Below are 20000 nucleotides of genomic sequence, written 5' to 3' on the forward strand. Positions count from 1 at the left end.
CTCATAGCGGCTAATCTTGTTTAGCCAATCAAGAGCTATTACTCTGATGGGATAGCCACGGTGTTGTTTGCATACCGAGTGAATAAGTTCTTGTCCAAACAGCGGCAGTCTGTGTTGTCTCAGACTTGGACATGGAGTCATAACACAGCACTGTGTTTTAGAGACCGCCACCTACATCGTAAATAACTGTCACTGGTGACAAATGGACTAACTGGTGTTTTTTCATTTCTCAATTCCAAATTGAAAATGGAAAGTCTGAAATATGGTTTTGGATGCTGATGTCCTGCACACTCACAGTGTGTTTCCAATACAGCAGATACGTCAGGAATATCATGCCTTAGACGCATATGAAATATAATTTGGAATTTGCAGTTTCAGATTTCCATAGTTTGGTAACCGAAGCTGTTTCTAATTATCACATTTTAGATCTGACTTTATCATTCTGGATTTGTGTTAAGCCCACCCTAACATGGAGGTGATTCCTCCATGTGTGGTCACCATAGGTGGTCACCCCCCTTTAAAAGACACCTAAGCTGCTGCAACATCATGGACCTTCGATCCTCTTTGCTATTAGGGGAACATGGATTTGATTAATGCAATGCATAATTAACTTGGAATCTAGAACATGGGTCACCCCCTCGGTGTATTTACTAGTGTATAGGCGATGAAGCTAGAAGATGAAGCTATTCCCCAGAGTAGTCACCATCCCATGACTTTCGAAACATTATTCAAAAATGTCCCTAATATAGAAGCCTCTGTGACTGAAGGAAGTTAATCAGTTAACAGAAAGTCTGTTTTTGACTGAAATTAGCCATAATTGTTCTTTGGTTTTATTTATACGGCTCAGAAAAGAACTTTGAGAAACCAAGATGGCCATGGCTATATTGTTTACTCTTTCCTGAATGTAGTGCGGACATTCTATTTTTAAGTTTCATTTTGTTTGTTTTGTGCTTTTTTTCCTTTTTTTAACTGTCCTTTGAGATTTCTTACTGCTTTGAAAATGTACTCTTTGTGTTGAATCCTCTATGGAGTTGTGTGAGACTTTTGAAATGTCTGAAAGCCTGTATCAGAGAGACAAACAACATGTGTTCAAAACCTACCACTGTAGTGCAGAGAATGTAGCTGCCGCCCAACTTGTGAAAGCTCGACCGTTGGTCCTGCTCTCGTAGTCGATTACTTATCAGTCTTACGGTTGCTTGGGTCTGCTGTCACACTCTATCAGACAAACCCATGAGTATTGTGCCTAACTCCTGAAAGATTTAACATCAGCCCTCTTCTAGCTTTACATTGTTGTGGATCTATTCTAGGGAGTTTTTCCTTGCCCCTGTTACTCATGGGCTCTCTTTGAATGTTTAACACTCTGTAAAGCGCCATGAGACATGTGTAATGTTTTGGCGCTCTATAAGTAAAATTAAATTGAAAATTGAAATTGGATCTAGTGTGACATTGAGCCCCAGTAACACGTGAGCACAATGGTCAACTTGTAAAGAAGATAAAAGGTCGGCCATCAATGTGCATCTTGTTTTTAGAGGGCTACTTACTTGCCCTGTTCTAAGATTGTTGGGATGTACTGTCACGTTGAGCACCTGGAACAGCCATGAGTGACTTTTAAAAGGTCTCTAATAGCAGCTCTTGTTTTTAGAGGATTTTTTTCTTTTCAGGCTTAATCCCCTCTGTTGCTCATTTTCTTTGAGCGGCGCTGAGACAAAGACTGTTCGAGGACTCCCTCGCATTGTTCCTGTGTTACCACAACACGGTGCTTCCTTCATCTCTCGATTACCATATCAGAGCTTTGGTGACTGAGAACAGTGCAAGACGTGCTTTTTTTTTTTTTGAACAGTGTGTTCTCTGTTCTTGGTGATTTTCATCAGAGAACTACTTTCCTCTCAGCAGAGCTCGGAACTCTTTTACATCTCTGCCCATAAATATGGGCAATTTGCAACTTGCATTATTGATACACCGTCTTGGCACTTTTGCTGGTTTATTTATGTGTTTGGAAAAATCTTGTCAGGCTGTGAATGTATGCTCTGGGCAAATCCAGTACCTACAGTGTGCTGAAAGCCATCATGCATACAGGTCCGGACATGACAGATTGTTCTGGAAGGGCTCTGGCTCGGATTTGTCCTGGGGTCAGCCAGGTCTCCTTTTCAAAATTTATTTGAAGATGATTCCAAACTTTGTTGCTCATAAACAAAGCATCACTTCAAACAAATTGTTGCATAGCTGTGCTTTATTAAACCATTTTTAATAACCAATTAGAGTGTGTGTCTGTGGGGGTATTCACACCTGCCTTGTTTAGTTCGATTAAAACGAACTCAAGTTCGTTTCTTGCTTGGTTCGGACCTTTTTGACTGGTGTGAATACAATAACTCGAACTCTAGTGCGGACCAAACAAGCGGACCGAGACCCAGCTGAGGAGGTGGTCTCGGAGCGGTTCCTATCGAACCCTGGTGCGGTTCGTTTATGGTGTGAAAGCAGACCGACCTCGATCCGACCCAGTTACAGAAATCTACCTTTTTTGGATTTGACGAGCTCCCGTAGTTTTTGCGCATTATGGGAAATGTAGGACAGCTCCGTGACGCACAACAGCTGTAAGCAGCAGTGGGCTAACGCTTTTTTGCCAACAATAATTTGATTTTGCATCTCCTACCCGTTCCGTCTTCCGTAGGCCTGCTGTTAGCATGTTGGACACACATGAGAGCTCTTCTCAGCTGTTTTGTTGCACGTCTTCGTTGTTGCAAAATTACGAGCATGATATTGTTAAACTTGCATCAAACGGTCTTGACGCTCAAGCACTTCTGCAAAGCTGTAACTGTATAAACTATATTGCTAGGATAATAACGAGTACAGTACGCAAACATAGTATTTACGTGGGCCAACTTTAACTTTGGCTTCCTATTCTTCACCCCACCTACACGTTTACCAGCCAATGGTTGAACGACCTTAGCACATGTGCTTTTGTTTATAAATTCTGGTCCGGTTGCAATTAATCACGGTGTGAAAGCGAACCGCACTAAAAAAGAAAAAAAGAAAAAAAAATTGGTCCGGACCAAATAAGTGAACTAACGGACCTTCCTGGTGTGAATACGCCCTGTGTGTCTGTGTGTCTGTGTGTGTGGGGGTATTTTTATATTCACATCAAGGAAGTCTATGTAGATAAATTACCAGCACAGGGTTTGTGGTCCACACATGCCTCTGCATAGCTTCATGCTGAGTGATCAGTGATGGCACACACTTGATGCGTATCCGGCTGGGTGATGGACCAGACGGATGAAGTCATGAATCTAGATCAGGTGCTCCTCTCTGCCCTGTCTCTGCTTTAGCAGCCATATAGTGAAAGGCCCATAAATCAAATTGACATCAAATGACCAACAGGGTGGGGCCCACCCAGACCAAGTCACCAAGTCACCAAGTCAAGAACCCCATTATACTTGCCAGCTAGCTTACATTTTCTTATTCTTTCTTTCTTTCTTTCTTTCTTTCTTTCTTTCTGTCTTTCTCTACTGTATCTCTATCCCACTTTATCTTATTTTTTTCCACCCCTTCTTACTCACCCACCTCTCTCTCTCTCTCTATCTCTCTATCTATCTATCTGTCTATCTATCTATCTATCCACTGTATCTATCTCTCTCTCTTTCTTCCCCCTATGTCTCTCTAATAAGCCCCTGTCCCTGAGCTTATAAGGGCTGTCATCATTACAGCCGGTGGTGTATGTGTCCCTGAATGCTGAGGGCGAGTGGCCATCAATCCCCGCTGCTCTGGGGACGTCTACGCCCACACTGACCGAGAACCATGACTGTCTTGACCCTCCCCAGTGGTCCTTGCCTCGGGTCACACTCTGACAGGTCCTCATCAGTCGATGCGCACACACACACACACACACACACACACACACACACACACACCACGAGGGGGGAGGGTCCTGGATGAAGCTTGGAGCAGGATGAGACATGCAAAACAAAGTTTGTTGATGCAGTTGACTCTAAAATTTCCGCCCTAGCTATAGGATGGGGGGGCGGAAACTTACAAACATCTCCATACCACTACACCTCCCCTCCATGCACACACACACACACACACACACACACACACACACACACACACACACTCCCCCCACCCTCAAGGGAGCGGAGTTAATATTAACAAGCGTTAAATCTTGCAGAGCTTGTCTTTTGCTGTGCTGCGTTGGAAGCCATGGAGGAACTGGGATGAAAGTTAATTACTAGAGCTCACTGCACATTCCTTCACCATTTCTGTTTTTTTTTTTTTTTTTTTTTTAAACTCTCCCTTTCCGTTTCCCCTCCCTGTCAAAAGAGTACAAAATAAAAAATAAAAAATCACTTCCATGAAAAAGGACCCTCACATGCACTTTAATGTTGAGACAATGGAGGGTGTGGAGCCGGAGTAGCAGGGGGAATATAAATCCTCTCTGGCACATTCAAAATGTTAAATGGTGTCCTCCCCTCTTTGTCTTCTGTTTCCTTGAATATCCTGTGAAGTGGGGCAGCATTTGAAGCGTGGCCGATTCCACTCTCTCTCTCTGCTGTTTTTTACTGTCTTCTCCTTTCTCACTCGCTCGTGGGGCCTTGGTGGTGGTGTTGTTTTTTTTCTTCTTCTTCTTCTTCTTCTTACTTCTGTGGGCGGCCATCTTGGTTGGTCACGGCTGGCTGCCCCTGGACCGACTGTGTGACAGCGAGTGGGCAAGCGAGCGAGGGGGTCCCCTGGACACCCAGAGACTCATGCTTTTGTGTGGCTGGGTCGGTTGCTGCTTCTTTTCTCAACCCTGCAGTCACACTTACACATACACACACACACAAACACTCACATACATGCACACACACACACACACACACACACACACACACACATACACTCACATACATGCACACACACACACACACACACATGCATGCACACACATACACACATACACATGCACACAAGCCAACTTCTACTTTTGAGAAAGCTAACTTCTACTTTTGAGTCAAGGGATTATTTGACTTGCATGAGGACCTCTCCCCAGTGTTGAGACTGTGTGTGTGTGTGTGTGTGTGTGTGTATGTGTGTCCGTGCCTGTTCAAGAGAAAGAGAGAACGAATGTGGGAGTGTGCATGTGCTTGTGTGTGTGTGTGTGTGTGTGTGTGTGTGTGTGTCTGTGCAGATAGAGAGACAAAGCCAGCTCATGCTAATGCAAGCCTGTCTCAGTCCTGGGATTAGACTAAACGTGACAATCCAGGGGCCTCTCTGTATGGGCCAGCAAATTCAACCACGACAAGGGGAGGAGTGAGAAGGAGAGAGAGAGAGAGAGAGACAGAGAGAGAGAGAGAGAGAGAGAGAGAAAGAGACGTGCAGACTCAGGAAAAAAGTGTAGACGGAGCAAGAGATAAGGGATAGAGGCAGTCATCTGGGAGCTCTTCACCGACTCCTGCTCTTCATCCTCCTCATCTTCATCCTTCACCCCCGCACCAAATCCCTATGGCCAGCGCCAGACCAGCTTTTGTGAGTATCCCCCTCCACTTCCAGCGACTCGCTTCAAAACAAATCAGGACATGAGCAGACAAATCGAGATGCGCAATTTCTTGTTAGATGTGAGATGCACAATCTCTGGTTTTGTTAGATGTGTGTCTTCTGTGTGTTCGATTTCTGAAGAGTGCGAGCTGACATGATGTGATTTTTCTTTTTTTTTTGTCGTTGTTGACCTACTGTAGTTTCTGCGTGTCTGTGTGTTTGAAATTGATCTTATCGGTCATCAGTATTTTGGTTTCATTTTTCTGTGTCGGGTGCGGGAGACTTTAAGCTCCAATTAAAATACACAGCAGTTGAAGGATACGGACATGCAAGGCGATGATGAATTCCCCCCACGGCTCCTACCCCGCTCGGCCTGAGCGGATCTCATTGGACCCATGAAGTGTCATTCATCATAAGGGTCAGTGGGGGCTCAGAAGGACTCTTGCTCCACATAGAGGAATGAGAGGCTGGATGGACCTCCTCTTGACTTCTCCCAGCCAGTGGTCCCCTGGCCCCCTCGTCCATCTTGTTCATCTTAAAACGGGTTCCTTTGCGTGGATTAAATGTTCGTTGAAACCAATTTTGGTTGATGTTACCGAGTTCACATTAGTTCAGCGTGTGTGTGTGTGTGTGTGTGTGTGTGTGTGTGAAAGAATTGGGTTTCTTGTGGGTTTCCTAGCATCTTGTGGCATCGTCCTAGCTGTGGTTTGTCTGCGCAAGGGACACTTTTATTGGCCTGCCCACTCCGCCAGACTGCGGTGCTGATGCCAGCCCACCTATGCGGAGCAGACAGCTTGGCAGCCTGGCAGCCTGGCGCAGGGGGTGCAGACCCCTTTTTGTCCCCACACACAGTGGCAGTGCCAGCTGTCAGCGGCTGCCCACTGAAGGTGACGGGACGGCAGTCAGTCAGTTTGCCACTTTGCAGCTGGCCCTCGCTCTCCTCCACACACACACACACACACACACACACACACACACACACACACACACACACACACACACACACACACACACACACACACACACACACACACACACACACTCTCCCACCAGGCTCCTCTTCACTTCAGCTGCTGACCTCTGCTCTCTGGTCACCTTTGACCCCTAGCAACCATTGTCTGCGTTGATGGGCGTAGCAGACACTCAGTGGGCTTTCACAATCAAGGCGTCGCCCGGTCTATTTACGGATGATCATCCCTGCTGAAGCTGTGCAGGCAATCTTTATCTCTCTCTTGCTCTCTCTCTCTCTTTCACTCTCTCTCTCTCTCTTTCTCGCTCTCTCTCTTTCTCTCTCTCTCTCTTTCTCACTCTCTCTCTCATATCTCTTTAGTCTCTCATCTTGTGTGCTCTCTCTCTCTCTCTCTCTCTTTCTTTTACCATCCATCCATTCCCTATTTCTCATTTTGCTTCATGTAACTACCCCTCACCCTCCCTCTCCCTGTGCCTGGTGTCCTTGATATCTCCTCAGCTGTGATGGGGAGTTAAGCTCAGTGGAAACGTTGCTCTTTATTTATTATATATTTTATTTGTATGCTCGTCCCGCAGGCACCTCCAAGGCCATTCAGATAGGGATTTATTAAGTCAATTCCCTTTGTAACAGCCCCCAACATTAAGCAAGCTGAAGCCTCTGGAACTGAAGGGATTCCATTTTTTCCCCCCTGATATTACCCGCCATTTTCCAGCCGGATGCGAGCAGACTGCACCTCAAGGTCCTCGACACTTCTCCACTAAAGAGCAAATTCCACATCCTGCGATTAGTATTTATGCGAGGCCGGTAGCAGGAGCTCTATCTGCGACTGCGAGCAACGTCATCAATAATGCATTTTGTGTAACCCCTTAAGGCTCGTAGCTAGTTGAAGAGATGGATTATGGGTAAACCACGGATGGTTCCCTCTACCCCCCTAGGGGTGTCCTTATGTACCCATATAGAATGAAATGACGGGCCAGAATACTGTATGTCCGCCTTGTTCTGGAGGGTTGTCGAACACCCATCATCCCAGTGGTGCCTGCGGGAGTTCTCGGGCTGTATGACTGCATCTGATTAGCAAGACGCGTGGCCACGAGGCGGAGGACCTCCAGTGACATGTTGCACCACGGTGCTCGTTAGGCAGAATTTACGGCGCATGGTTTCATGGACGGGAAAAAAAAAGGATGGCGTGAAAGAGATCCATGTGATGTCGTAACAGCTTTTTATTGCAGCCTGGCGTAACCACATCGATGGATTTGTGGTGGGTTGTTAATTCCCACAAGCCACCAGTGAGTTGTTTATCTCTTGGACTTAACTGAGTGATCTTTGTCAGTTAATAGGAAAATATGAAAGAACAGCATTTTATTTGTTCAGGAATTCCTATTGTGAATTGAAAAAGTTATGAGGGTTTTTTTGTTCCTTTTTTGCCTCTAAGAGCAAAAGGGAGTTGGGGATATCAATTCAACCATGACAAATTGAAACAAGGTATCTATCGAGCAGTGTGTTTCCTCCTTTTCCTCAAGCTAGGACTGCAGGTTGACAGTGATTGATGAGACCCCAACAGTCGCTTGAAGTGAACATTTGCACAAATGTTTTATTTATTTCTCTCTCAGTCACTCAGAGACACAGTGGAGAGCTGATGAGTACCCTGTTCCCATGTTGCACGCTGGTGAAACACACACAAGTTCATATGAGGGAATTGCACTCATTTAAATAATCACTTGTTATCTGGGTTTATTTCTGACATTTAGTTTGTCACAGCTTTGTTTTTTTTTGTTTTTTTTGAGGTCTCACTGCTGTCCAGGCTCCTCTGACATCTGCATCTTCGTCGTCGTTGTTGTTGTTGATGTTGTTATTGTTTTTGTTGTGCAGGAGAATAAGATGTAATTTGTTGGTGTGTGGTTTGTTGATGACACTGTGACTCATGAGTTTTCCGGTGTCCTCTGCACTGTTCATTTGGTTCAAATGTATTGGATTGAAGAACTGAACTTGGATGTGAAAAGTCCTCTTCAGTTACTGCTCCCTGAAAGCTGAGAGTGCCCTAGTAAGTCAGCTGTGATTTTTCAGAGGCTTCTTGCATTTCAGAGCCAGTCTTTTTTTAATCTCAGGATGTGAGGTTCAGAACATGTTATCAGGGTAAATTAGTCATCCTAGACTCCCCCTCCTCTCCTCCACCCAGTCCCCTGTCTCCACTTCAGAGGAGCCAGCTGGAGAGTGCTAAAGACCCGTGACGTTTCTCTCTGAGATCACCGGCCCACGAGCACAACGGCGTGCAGCCTCAGCCTCCGCCTCAGTCTCACAGAGCCATGGAGCCTTCTGCTGGCTGTGCTTAGTAATGAACCCAGAGAAGTCCCAGAGAAACACATTAGAGCTGATGAGGAGGCCAGACACCCGGCCCCCACAGCAGCTGGGTGCGTCTCAGAGGTTGATTATCATCTCATGACTGCTCAGAATCTCATAACACGGCTTTTTAATCAAGCGAGAGACTTGATTATGTGCCTACAGTGCTGGACAAAGAAATGTTTTGGTGTGTGGATTGTTGATGACATGACTTGTCATGGCAGGTGCAGTGTTACACTCCGTGTTGCTCAATGTGTTCCTTGTGTTGTGCTCTTTGTAATGGCAATACCTGTTGGTGTTGTGTGTCCTTAAAGGAATACGCCACCCAAAAATGAAATTAAGCTAGTCTCGGTCACCCCCAGAGTTAGAACAGTGAAAAAAACCCGGTTAAAATCCGTCCGGGCATTCTCCTGCTTTGGGAGCAGCGATGTTAGCTTTAGCTTAGCACAGTTGCTGTAGATGAAGGGTGTCAGTGAGCACGTCCTCCAAAAAAGTGACCGAGACGTCTACATTTTTTTCTAAATATATCTTGGGAGCCGTGTGTTCAAAACGAGTACAATTCAGCCTCATCGCCGACGAAGCACCGCTAGCTAGGCGCAAAGTTCTCACGTAGCAGTCTTGTAAACTCCCAACTAGATTCGACTGGAACTTCACAAGTGGTGCTACGTGAGAACTTTGCGCCTAGCTAGCGGTGCTTCGTCGGCGATGAGGCTGAATATAGTTCCAAGTAAAGATCTGCCCAGGTAATAGTCTCGTTCGATTTTGCATTATGATTTGTACTCGTTTTGAACACACTGCTCCCAAGATATATTTAGAAAAAAATGTAGACGTCTCGGTCACTTTTTTGGAGGACGTGCTCACTGACACCCTTCATCTACAGCAACTGTTCTAAGCTAAAGCTAACATCGCTGCTCCCAAAGCAGGAGAATGCCCGGACGGATTTTAACCGGGTTTTTTTCACTGTTCTAACTCTGGGGGTGACCGAGACTAGCTTAATTTCATTTTTGGGTGGCGTATTCCTTTAAGCTATTGAGTCAAGCTTAGTGGCATCCGAGCCAAATATCCGAGTATCTATCTGTCTATCTATCTATCCATGTTGTGATGAAAAAAAGTGTTGAAAAGGTTTTCTGAACTCCCCCGTCTTCCTGATGGTACAGTCTGACCTCCACCACCCTCTTCTGTAGAGCACAGCTGGCTGTAGTTGTGCCCAGCCTCTACTAATGAGGAGCCGGGGGAACCTGTAAACTTGTGTCTTTATAATCCAATGGCAGCCTGGATGTTTTGTCTCTCTCTACTCTTTTGTTCAAGGCCAGACACCTGCATGTATCTGTTAGAGACGTGGGATTTTGCCTTGTTCTGCCTTGTTAGCCACTTGTCATTTGAGACAAATAATTGCGCTTTAAAATACACTGTGCTGTTTTCGTATTCCAGCAGTGACAACAACAGTATGGTAATGGGCCCCTCAGGGACCACCGCTGAATACCGCGGAACTGGAAGCAGAATGCTCCAATTTAAATGACTGTTTTTGAAGTGGGGTTAAAAAGTGCAATATGCAAGAAGTTCTAATCAAGCTAACGCTAGCCAGATGCCTCAGTACAGACTTCTCCTCCCTATTCCTTCCGTGCTCTGCTGAAGATTGCGTTGTCACGTTTGACTGACACCTGAAGGCACGACTGCTGATATCCCTGCTTTTATAACCTCTGAATGATTTACTGATCAATGCAACTTGCTGAGAAACTTCTGAATGGAATATCTTTTTGTATAGGTAATACTGCCGAGGCTCCTCGGCGGACTGGTTAAGAGAAGCTTTTAAGGAACGCACGCCCATCCCTATTTCGGAGCCCATTTAAAAATAAAAACCTTACAACCTACGCAGCAGGTCATCGGTAGTTTAAAGGGAAGATTTCTAGCGGCAGTCATTATGGTTCGATATTGAAGTAGCTCTCAGCGGAGCGGCGAAGCTATGGAACTCTTCAGATGATAATTACAGAGGTTGTGTCTCACCGATGGAGTTGTCATCCGGGGAGTCTTAACGAAAGAAAACGATGAGTCATGCTCCTCCTGATTCATCTCCAACGAAGGCGCTCAGAGACTGAACCGAGGGAGGGAGGGAGAGAGGGAGAGAGAGCGAGTGCGCGAGAGGTAGAAACAGAAATTACAGAGGGTACCACAGACCCCCTACCCACCCACCCCCATCCCTATCATCATTTAATTCATTTCACTGAAATTTGGGGTAGCATACCAGGAAGTAATCAGGATTAACTCTGGGAGCTCAATGGTGAATAAAGAAAGTGCCTCTTCAAAGATGCTTCACATTCTGGTCCTGTGGATTTGGTGTGCTGTATGCAGAGGGATGTGTGTAAAGAAGCAGTTCAGTTCTGTGCCTCTTATATGAGACGCTCGGGCAGGCAGAGCCCTGTACTCTTTCAGGGCATGTCCCTGTCCAAGTAAATGCATTTTTCCAAACTATACAGTACATCCACTGTGCCTTTGTTGTGTGCAGTGACCGGAATTTTGCACCAAGATATGACACATTTTATATCAGTTGTGAATGGTTATTGATGTGCCCTGCTGAATATGTGAGTGTGTGTGTGTGTGTGTGTGTACAGTATGTTTGTGTGCGTGTGTTACGGAAGAAGGATGCCGCAACAGCAGCAGCCGCCACAATGTTAAATGACTTTTTCTCCTCAGCAGACTCTGATGTCTTCCAGCGCAAAGCCCAGGAGGCCTCAGTCCTGTGACAGTGTAAGCGTTCCTCCCTCAAACACCTCCACCTCTTCCTCCTCCTCCTCCTACTCCTCTTCCTCTCATTTCCCCTGCTTGAGGCTAACACAGTGAAGATTGCCGACATTCTCTGGGAATGGTTAAAGTTAAGGGGATGATTTACAGAGGCAACTTTTTGAGTGATGTTGCTGGTCCGTGTTTCTGACTGATGTTGTCTGTGCCTTTTCCCGTTGATTCCGATAATAATGTTTATTTAATGTTTAATTTAATCCCCCATTGGGATGTTGGGCACGATAATCCAGGCAGAATGCTAGGGACTGGCCCACCAACATTGCTCAAAATGGTCCTGTTTGTTATCACCTGAAGAGTTGGGTAAAGAGGAGAGGGGATGGTGGAAGGTGGATACGGTCCTTTTGGTACATGTTGACGGGACGAAGGTTTGTAGTGAGTAGTGGGGTCTTGTTGCCTTCGCTCCGTTAACGAGCAGCCGGTGGGCCTTCATTCCGGGCTGCACTGGTGTGGCTCTCCGAGATGGTCTGTCCTCTTTGGAAGTCTCTCTGTCTCTCTCTTTCTCTCTGTCTTCCTCTCTTTCTCTCTCTCTGTCTGTCTGCTGTGTCCTGCTAAGCTTCTTCAGCGGAAGCTTGTGCGCACTAATCTCCACGTCCACCGGGACGTGCCTTGTTCATCGTCTGTCGTGTTCCGCTCTTTTCATCTGGCCTCTCTTATTCATGACGGCCACTCTTTTATTCTCTAGCAACACATCACATCTTGAGACGGATCAGAAGTTGAAAGTGTTGCTTCGAAGATGGACCTGATTTTTTCCAGATTGAAAATGTATTTCTTCTTCTTTTGTCAGGATTGTGTTGACCTAAGGGCAAGTAGTTACACTCCCACAACTTCTTCCACAAAGTTGGCGATGGAGTACATTATCGACTTGTCTTTTTTTGTTCGTCCTTGTCCTTGGTTTTTCCAACATTTAAAAATAAAATTTCTCATTTTTATCAGGCATTGTAGACGTGATTGTGAATATTCTATACTACATGATCTCTAACAGAGACACCGGCAGAAATTCTGCCACACGTTTCTCTATGGATGCTATAGAAAAAGGAAAACACAGTGTATTTTATTCTCATCCTCGTGAATGGACTTGGATTACTTAAAGACGCCACTAAATTACTCGGGCATCTCATTATCACGGCTCCACAGATTATTTCTGTGGGGCAGTAGAATATTGAAATGTCAGTCATTCCGTTTTTAGGAGGCTACACATTCTCGCCTGATGTTATTAAAAGCTGTCTCTCTCTTAGAGGGAACGTCTCGCGTGACATAAAGGAGATTTCCATAATTCCAGTTTACCCTGACAAACCTCACAACTTTCTTAACCCATCTCCCTCTGCTCTCATGCTTCGATTTAAGCCCAAGCCTCATGGGATGGGCCATGGCTGTATCCTGTAGTTTGTATGTAACATATGTTCACACAAGGCTGGAGAATAGCCTATGTCTTAGATGTACCCCCCCCCCCCCCCCCCTGTCTGTGGATGTGGCAGTGGACGTTTGTGCAAATACGCATGGGAGTATGAGATTTATCTCCAGATGGTGTAATATTATTTCTTCTTAAGGGCATGTTGCGAAGAGGTCTTTCGGTGTTCATGGTCTTCCTCTGGTATGCCTTGTGGGGGTTTGCATGGGTGTGTTACCTCTGTTTTAATGACATTATTGCCTTGTTGAGAATCGTACGTACTCCAGAAACCCCAAGGTCCAGAAATCCAATCATGTCTTTATTGCAGCCGGTGTGTACTGTCAATGCTCTGCCTTCGTGATGAATGGGTGTCCTGTTCAAATATTCACACCTCAATCAATCAGCACAACCAATGTGATCTCACCAGTCATGTTTCTTTGTCTAAAAGGATCCATTAAATCACTCTGCTTGCAGTGCCACCCATACGCTAAGCATCCGTACTGTCTATAGAATCATAATGCACTTCAATATGAAATGGCATAATCAGATCACCATACTGTAGACTCCTGACAGGCCTTACATTTCTCAGACCCTGTTAGATGGAATTCAGGGGTGGGCCAGGCTGTTTAAATATGAAAATAAATAATTGTGTACATTACGCCTTAAAACATTCCTGATAACTTTGATAACCTGAGAATTTTTCCCTCCTTCAAGATGTGACTGTATGATATTATTCTATGCTAGAATTTATATGTCAGGGGTGCTGTGGCACGACTGGCTTCAGCGCCGTACCATGTTCGGGGTCCACGTACCCCAGTGACTTGGATTAAAGTCCCACCGGATAATTTCCTGTCCCACCCCATCTCGCTCGCTCGCTCGCTCATTCGCTCGCTCACTCGCTCGCTCACTCGCTCGCTTCCTGTTAGTCTGTCTGCTATGCTGTTGCATTAAAGGCAAAAAGCGCAAAAAAGAACTTAACAACGAAGATTTCCGCAGCATTTGTAGTCGTGCCAGTGTTTATGATGTTGCTGAATCACTTTTAGAGTTGTGATACTCTACATGACCTGACCTACCACTCTTCCTTCTCTCCTCCTCCTCCTCCTCTTCTCTCCTCCTCTCTCCCCCTCTCCTCTCCTTTCCGCTCTTCCTTCCTCTCCTCTTTGCTCTCTTCTCCTCCTTCAGATTGAGAAGATCATGACGCTGATCGGCGCTGGCATCGACTTCTCTCGAGACCAGCAGTACACCGCCTCAGGTAGGACTCCTCTCACGCTCCGCCTCAACACCCCGCAATGCTTTTACACCCTCTCACACACACCGACAGGGTCCACTCCTCACACACACACACACACACACCGACAGGGTTGCAGCCCTCTCGCACACACTGACAGGGTCCGGCTCTCTTGCGCACACACCGACAGCTGCAGCTGCGGGTTGAAGGCTGCTCTTGGTCACCCGGTGCTCGAGGTGCAGAGGTCTCTTGTGAGCGGCCTTAGCGACTGAGGTCCCTTTTGGTGTTGATGTTTACTGACACACCACCCCTGGTGCCAGGAGACGTAATCTTGCTAATGCTCCTGCGTGCCATGGGTTCTCACGTTTTAATCTTGTGTGAGTGTGTTTTGTGGACTTAGTGTATGTACTTCACGCAAACAAAAAACTGCCATCAAGGACCTCGTAAGTTCTACTTACACGCCCCAAAGCCGACATGTTTCTAAACTTGGATGAATCAGTTTTGGTGCCGCAGAAGTGTCTGTCGTCACAGTCGACGCGAGCGCTCGCTAAAAAACCTCAGACGGCCCTGATGAGACCTATTTAACATGCATCTGCCGTGCACCTGTGTATCTCAGGCTGCTGCTGCTGCGGCTGCTTGGGTAAACAGGCAGGGCCTTGACATCCCTCTGGAGCTCTCTCCCTCTCTTCTCCCTCTCTTCTCCCTCTCTCCCGTTATGGCTGTGGGAATATGCACCACCCTGATCTCACCAGCCTTCTGGTATCTAGACCAGCAAAGAGTTGCTGCTGAGCTGGATCTGCGTTGGTGGAAAAAGCGATGTCTGTGGTGCAGGCTTTACAGGGAGGCTACTCTGCCTCCGGCACCGGCGTGTACGCTAACTTAGGCGTCCCGTTTGCGCAGCATCTGCCACCACAATTAGCTTTTGCTATCATCAATGGAACTGGAGCTACACCAGATGGGATAGCGGCATGTACATTTGGAAAAAAACAAAAAGAAGAAACCAGTTTTCCCGTTTTACGCTACGCTAATGGAGCGCATCAGTTGCGGACTCTGTGCAGCCTCCCCGTCAGACGCTAGGTGTGGAGTTAGAGCTCCACGGGACGTGTAATGGCCAGTCGGTAAATGGTGAAACGGAACACCCTCCTGATGGACCCCTGCTGCCCGGGGGCCTGGGGGCGGAGGACGGGGGACGGGGGGGTGAGATGAGCGCGATAACGGAGGCACTCATTCACATGTGAGACAGAGGCTCCGGAGCAGAGGTCGTCCGTTTCAGGTTTGAACGTTTTAATAGGATACCAAAGCGAGGGGCAATTGCGGGGGCATTTACTGGGGCAATTACAGCGGCTTTGCTCAAGGACAACGAGGTTAAAGTCAGTGGATGTGTCGAGCGAGCTTTTTACAATTTATTTCGCGGCAGTGATCAATGGCTACGAGGTTAGGCCAACCCTATTTTCGAGAGAGGGATCGAGTTATAAAATGTGGCCTGTCACTCGGAATATGGGGACTGTCATCATCTTGGCCAGGCAGGACCACATGAGACACGACTGTAACTGTCACTTGCCATGTCTTTGCTTAACATCTAAGCTGACGAGAGCTGCCACTTCAGTCGCCTTTACTTAAAACCAGGGAAGCTCTAGTAGCATGGTGCAGCTATCAACATGAAGTCTATATGTTTGATTCCTGCAGATTTCTTGTAAGACACATGGGGCCTTCTGCCCTAGAGCTCACTTTATATGCAAATGCCTGCCAAATGACACTACCTGCAGTTTGCCATAGAAATCCTACACAGTGATCATGTCTACCTCTGACTATGATTGCGGTCGCATCATTATGGGATGTGGGGTACAGTATAATGTGCCCAGTCCTGCTGCTGCTGCTGCTGCTAGGATTCAACCACTTGTGCATTTCCATCAAATAGCTTGCCAAGGTTCATCAGGCACTCTGGCTCATTTTGGGCCGTGAAATTAGGAGCGGTGGACTCCATGTGGAGTCGTCTCTCTCCCTCTCTCCCTGCTGCAGCCAGTCCCCCATGTGCACGCATAGCTGGGGGTTCTGTTCCACATTCATTTCCATAGAAAGATTGAGTTCAGGACTTGTCGGCCAAGAGCCACACAGCATTGGGATATGTGTGTGTGTGTGAGAGAGAGAGTTTGTGTATATAGGGCACATGGGGGTATATGGTGGCACATCAGGCAGGAGTCTGGGATCTGTTCCGGATGGTTCTCTCTTCGACTGATCTGGGTAATCAGCTTAAGCGGGGCAGAGCGGCAGTAAATTAGTTTTTTTCGGAGGATCTATGTGCTCAATTTCAACAGCAAGCTTTTTTCCCCCTGTCTTGTCTTAATTCTACTGTATATACATCGGCATGTCCATTCTAATAGCACAGATTAGATTTGCCAGGTTTTTTTTGTCCTTCGTAGCTTTGAAGTTGGCGGCTTCTCATTACGTCTCTATACCTTTCCCTCACCATCTGAGACTTGATTCAAGCTCGTTGTACCCCAGTGACATGACACCCTTTTGCAGCAGTCTCTTTGGCCTATATAGAGTGGATTTGTTTGGCCCACATACACAGAGAACCGAGTCCTCGTGGACCGTCCAGTCTACAGGGGCGTGTCTGCATGCCCTCTACTCTTGGCCTCCTTCCCTGACCGGTTGTAGCCACCCCAGTTTGACAAACGTCCCTATTTGTAAAGCTGCAGCAGTTGCATCTCACACACCTGAGTCTCTATCTATCTCTCTCTCTCTCTCTCTCTCTCTCTCTCTCTCTCTCTCTCTCTCTCTCTCTCTCTCTCTCTCTCTCTCTCTCTCTCTCTCTCTCTCACTGTTTGGTTGCTATCCAAACCTATTTGTCTAGTCTATTTTTGCATCTGTTTAAACTAAAGATAGATTTGTTACTTAAATAAACATTAAGGTACATTCAATGACCGCAAAGTCCATCGTTGTCCATCTCTCTCTCTCATGCCTCGGCTCGGCTGAGGTGAGTAAGCAGGTACTGCTGACATCACGAGAGAGTACTATCTATCTACCCACCCGTCTGAGAACACCTTTCATCAGTCCCAGTTACTCTGAGCCCCAGGCATGTACTATGGTGGAGGCTAAACACAAGTAAACTCAGTTTATCCAACTCTGACATTTCAGAAATGTTAGAGTTTATCCACCTCTCAAAAGAGTTTATTCACTAATTGCAACTTTTAACATGACTATTATCCACAGTATGTACACTCATCAACACTCTAGGAATCATTTAATACCATTGGTATTGTTATAAACATTGAACAATAACCTCCACCATCATAAAGCATGTTCTGAATGCCTTTTTAAAAAATCTGATACCTCACGGCACAGTCCACCCTACCGTGATAACAGAATTCATAGTTTACCCACTTCTTATTTTACCACTACACCTCTGCTGAGCCCTATGAAGTCCTCCTTTCTGCCTTCCCTGACTATTTTCTATAGCACTAGTCTGTAGTGGAGCTCCCGATCTCCTCTGAGTTTAGTTTCAGTTTATTCACAATACCACTTCAAACAAAATATTACAGTAGGGTTATAAACTTAGAATGGGTAAGGTGAGTGGGTCCCCCAAAGAAGCTAGGGAAGCTTATAGGCGGGGGGCATTTCCATGACATTTCCATGCCCGTCTGACAGTTGGTGGCCCAATACTACAGTAATATGCAGAATGCCCTCTGCAAATCAACTTGTTGTTCAAAGCAGCCTTGAAAGCCCACTGAAGACCGTGTTAGAGGCTGACGTGACCCGGAGCACAAAATTGGCCTGAACTCGCACATTTTTGCAGATGCTGAGAGGCTAATGTGGGGAAAAAACAGCCCCTGCGCACTCCGCACCTCAAATCCCAACTACCTGCAGAAGTGCCGCGTCACGTTAGGCCCTCCCTCACCGGTCGTTTGTCTTGTTTGTGTGCATCGCGCCGTCTGAAGCAGTAAATTTGTTTTGTCTAGACAGTGAATGATTGTTGATTTATATTGGAGCTCTTGATGCACAGCGGCAGTAAGGCATTCAGTGCTACCACTGGCTTCGCTTGTGCACTGTATTTCAGCCGGCCCTGTTAAAGCTGAGAGGAGCATAGGCTGTAGCAGAGCAAGAGGCATAGAGGAAGATTAAAAAAGAGTGCATCAAAGCGCATCTTCCTTTTATGACTATATCAGCAGTAAATTCATGATTTTGGTACTTTGCATTTGTTGCAACATGTGAGATGGAAACCTGGAAAACTGCCAGCTTGCGGAGAACCATGCTCTCTCAGCATTTCGGTGAACCATCTCCATGCTCGATATTTGTTTACTGACTTGAGACTCCGTCCATGCTGTGATTGCTCTTAATTGCCTCATGAGCTTGGACATCTTGCGCTGTACGCATCAGTGCTTGATTCCGGGGCATCCAACCCTGTGTGTCTGTGTGTGATACAGGATGATTAAATATTAACACGCTCGTGTGTCAGGGGGAGGTTTTTGAAAAACGTTGGAATCAGAGAGGTGGACGGGTCTACTGGAGTGAACTCAGTGCCTTGTTTTGTTTGACCGTTGTTTACGTAAATTATAGTTAATCGTCCGGGCACTCAGGCTTGGCCCCTGTGGGCTTTTTCAATGGACGCGTGCTCTCTCTGACTGCAGAGCATTTGAATGCCATGTGCTGAGTGCTGGTGCCCGTTAAAAGCTCTGGGTTGTGGGTATGTATAGATTGAAGCTGCCGCTGATTGCTTTGGTCCGGGGAGGGAGAGTCAATAATAACTAGCGCTCTCTGATCTCCCTCGCCTGCTCGCTCCAGTCTGGTCAACACAGCTCTCTCTCTCTCTCTCTCTCTCTCTCTCTCTCTCTCTCTCTCTCTCTCTCTCTCTTTCTATCTCTCCTGCTTCTCTCTTTCTTTATTACTCTCTGTATCTCTCTCTCTCTCTCTCTCTCTCTCTCTCTCTCTCTCATTCAGTATGCACATGCTGTTGAGAGCTTTTTTTCATAATGAGCTCCTAAGGAGGATGGGAAAGATATATATGGAGAAAAATATGGAGAGATGAGAGAGGGAGAGAGAAAGAGAGAGAGAGAAAGAGAGATAGGAGGGGGACATAGAGAAAAAGAGAGAGAGGAGGGGGGACAGAGGTCTAGTGCAGAACGACAGCTTGATTCTTCAAACAATAAGCAGCAGCCCTGCAGTTTCAGAGAGAGAGGGAGGGAGAGAGAGAGAGAGGGAGAAAGAGAGAGAGAGGGAACGAGGGAGAAAGGGTGGGGGGAATGAACAAGGGGGAGGGAACAAGAGAGATGGAGGGCAGGGAGGAGGAGGAGGAGGAGATGGGGGGGGGGGGCAGTAGAGGGAGAGGGAGTGAGACAGAGGAGGCTGATTGCAGGGAAGCAGGCAGGCAGGCAGCAGGCAGAATCGCCCAGGACAGCAAAAGGACACCAGTGCTCTCCACACACCCCGTTGCAGGATTATGTGTGTGTTTCCTCCACCGGCAACCTTGGCGCGGGGCTCATGAACAACACACACATCCTCAGGAGTGTCTACCCGGCCGGTACACACACGCGCGCACACTCACACACACACACACACACACGAGGCATGCAGGGAAGCAGCTGAGCCGCATGAGAGGCAGCATCTCTGAATCACCTTGTGGAGCTGGAGGAGCTTTGGGAGCGTTTGCCGGGAGCATCGCGCTGGGATACCTCAGTAGGAACCTGACTACCAAACAGCATCCAGCTTTATTTTGCCTTCCTCCTTTATGAAGTGGAGATGGAGAAAGACGGGTTCTATTGCATCAACCTCTTGAT

At 46.7% G+C, this 20000-nt stretch overlaps 1 protein-coding gene across 8 annotated transcripts in view; it reads left to right on the forward strand.

Moving 5' to 3' along the window:
* Positions 1-20000, forward strand: part of LOC134087081 (ankyrin repeat and SAM domain-containing protein 1A-like) — a 139846-nt gene that overhangs the window by 84294 nt on the left and 35552 nt on the right. For 6 of the 8 annotated variants that reach the window (XM_062540303.1, XM_062540304.1, XM_062540299.1 and 3 more), the window contains 2 exons: positions 11507-11560; positions 14181-14250. In XM_062540303.1, coding sequence (XP_062396287.1) covers positions 11507-11560; positions 14181-14250 — 124 coding nt within the window. The remainder of the gene's footprint in view (positions 1-11506; positions 11561-14180; positions 14251-20000) is intronic. The other 2 variants (XM_062540301.1, XM_062540306.1) reach the window with 2 other exon arrangements.

Source organism: Sardina pilchardus, chromosome 7 (genome assembly GCF_963854185.1).
Source record: "Sardina pilchardus chromosome 7, fSarPil1.1, whole genome shotgun sequence".
In the NCBI taxonomy this organism is placed as follows: Eukaryota; Metazoa; Chordata; class Actinopteri; order Clupeiformes; family Clupeidae; genus Sardina; species Sardina pilchardus.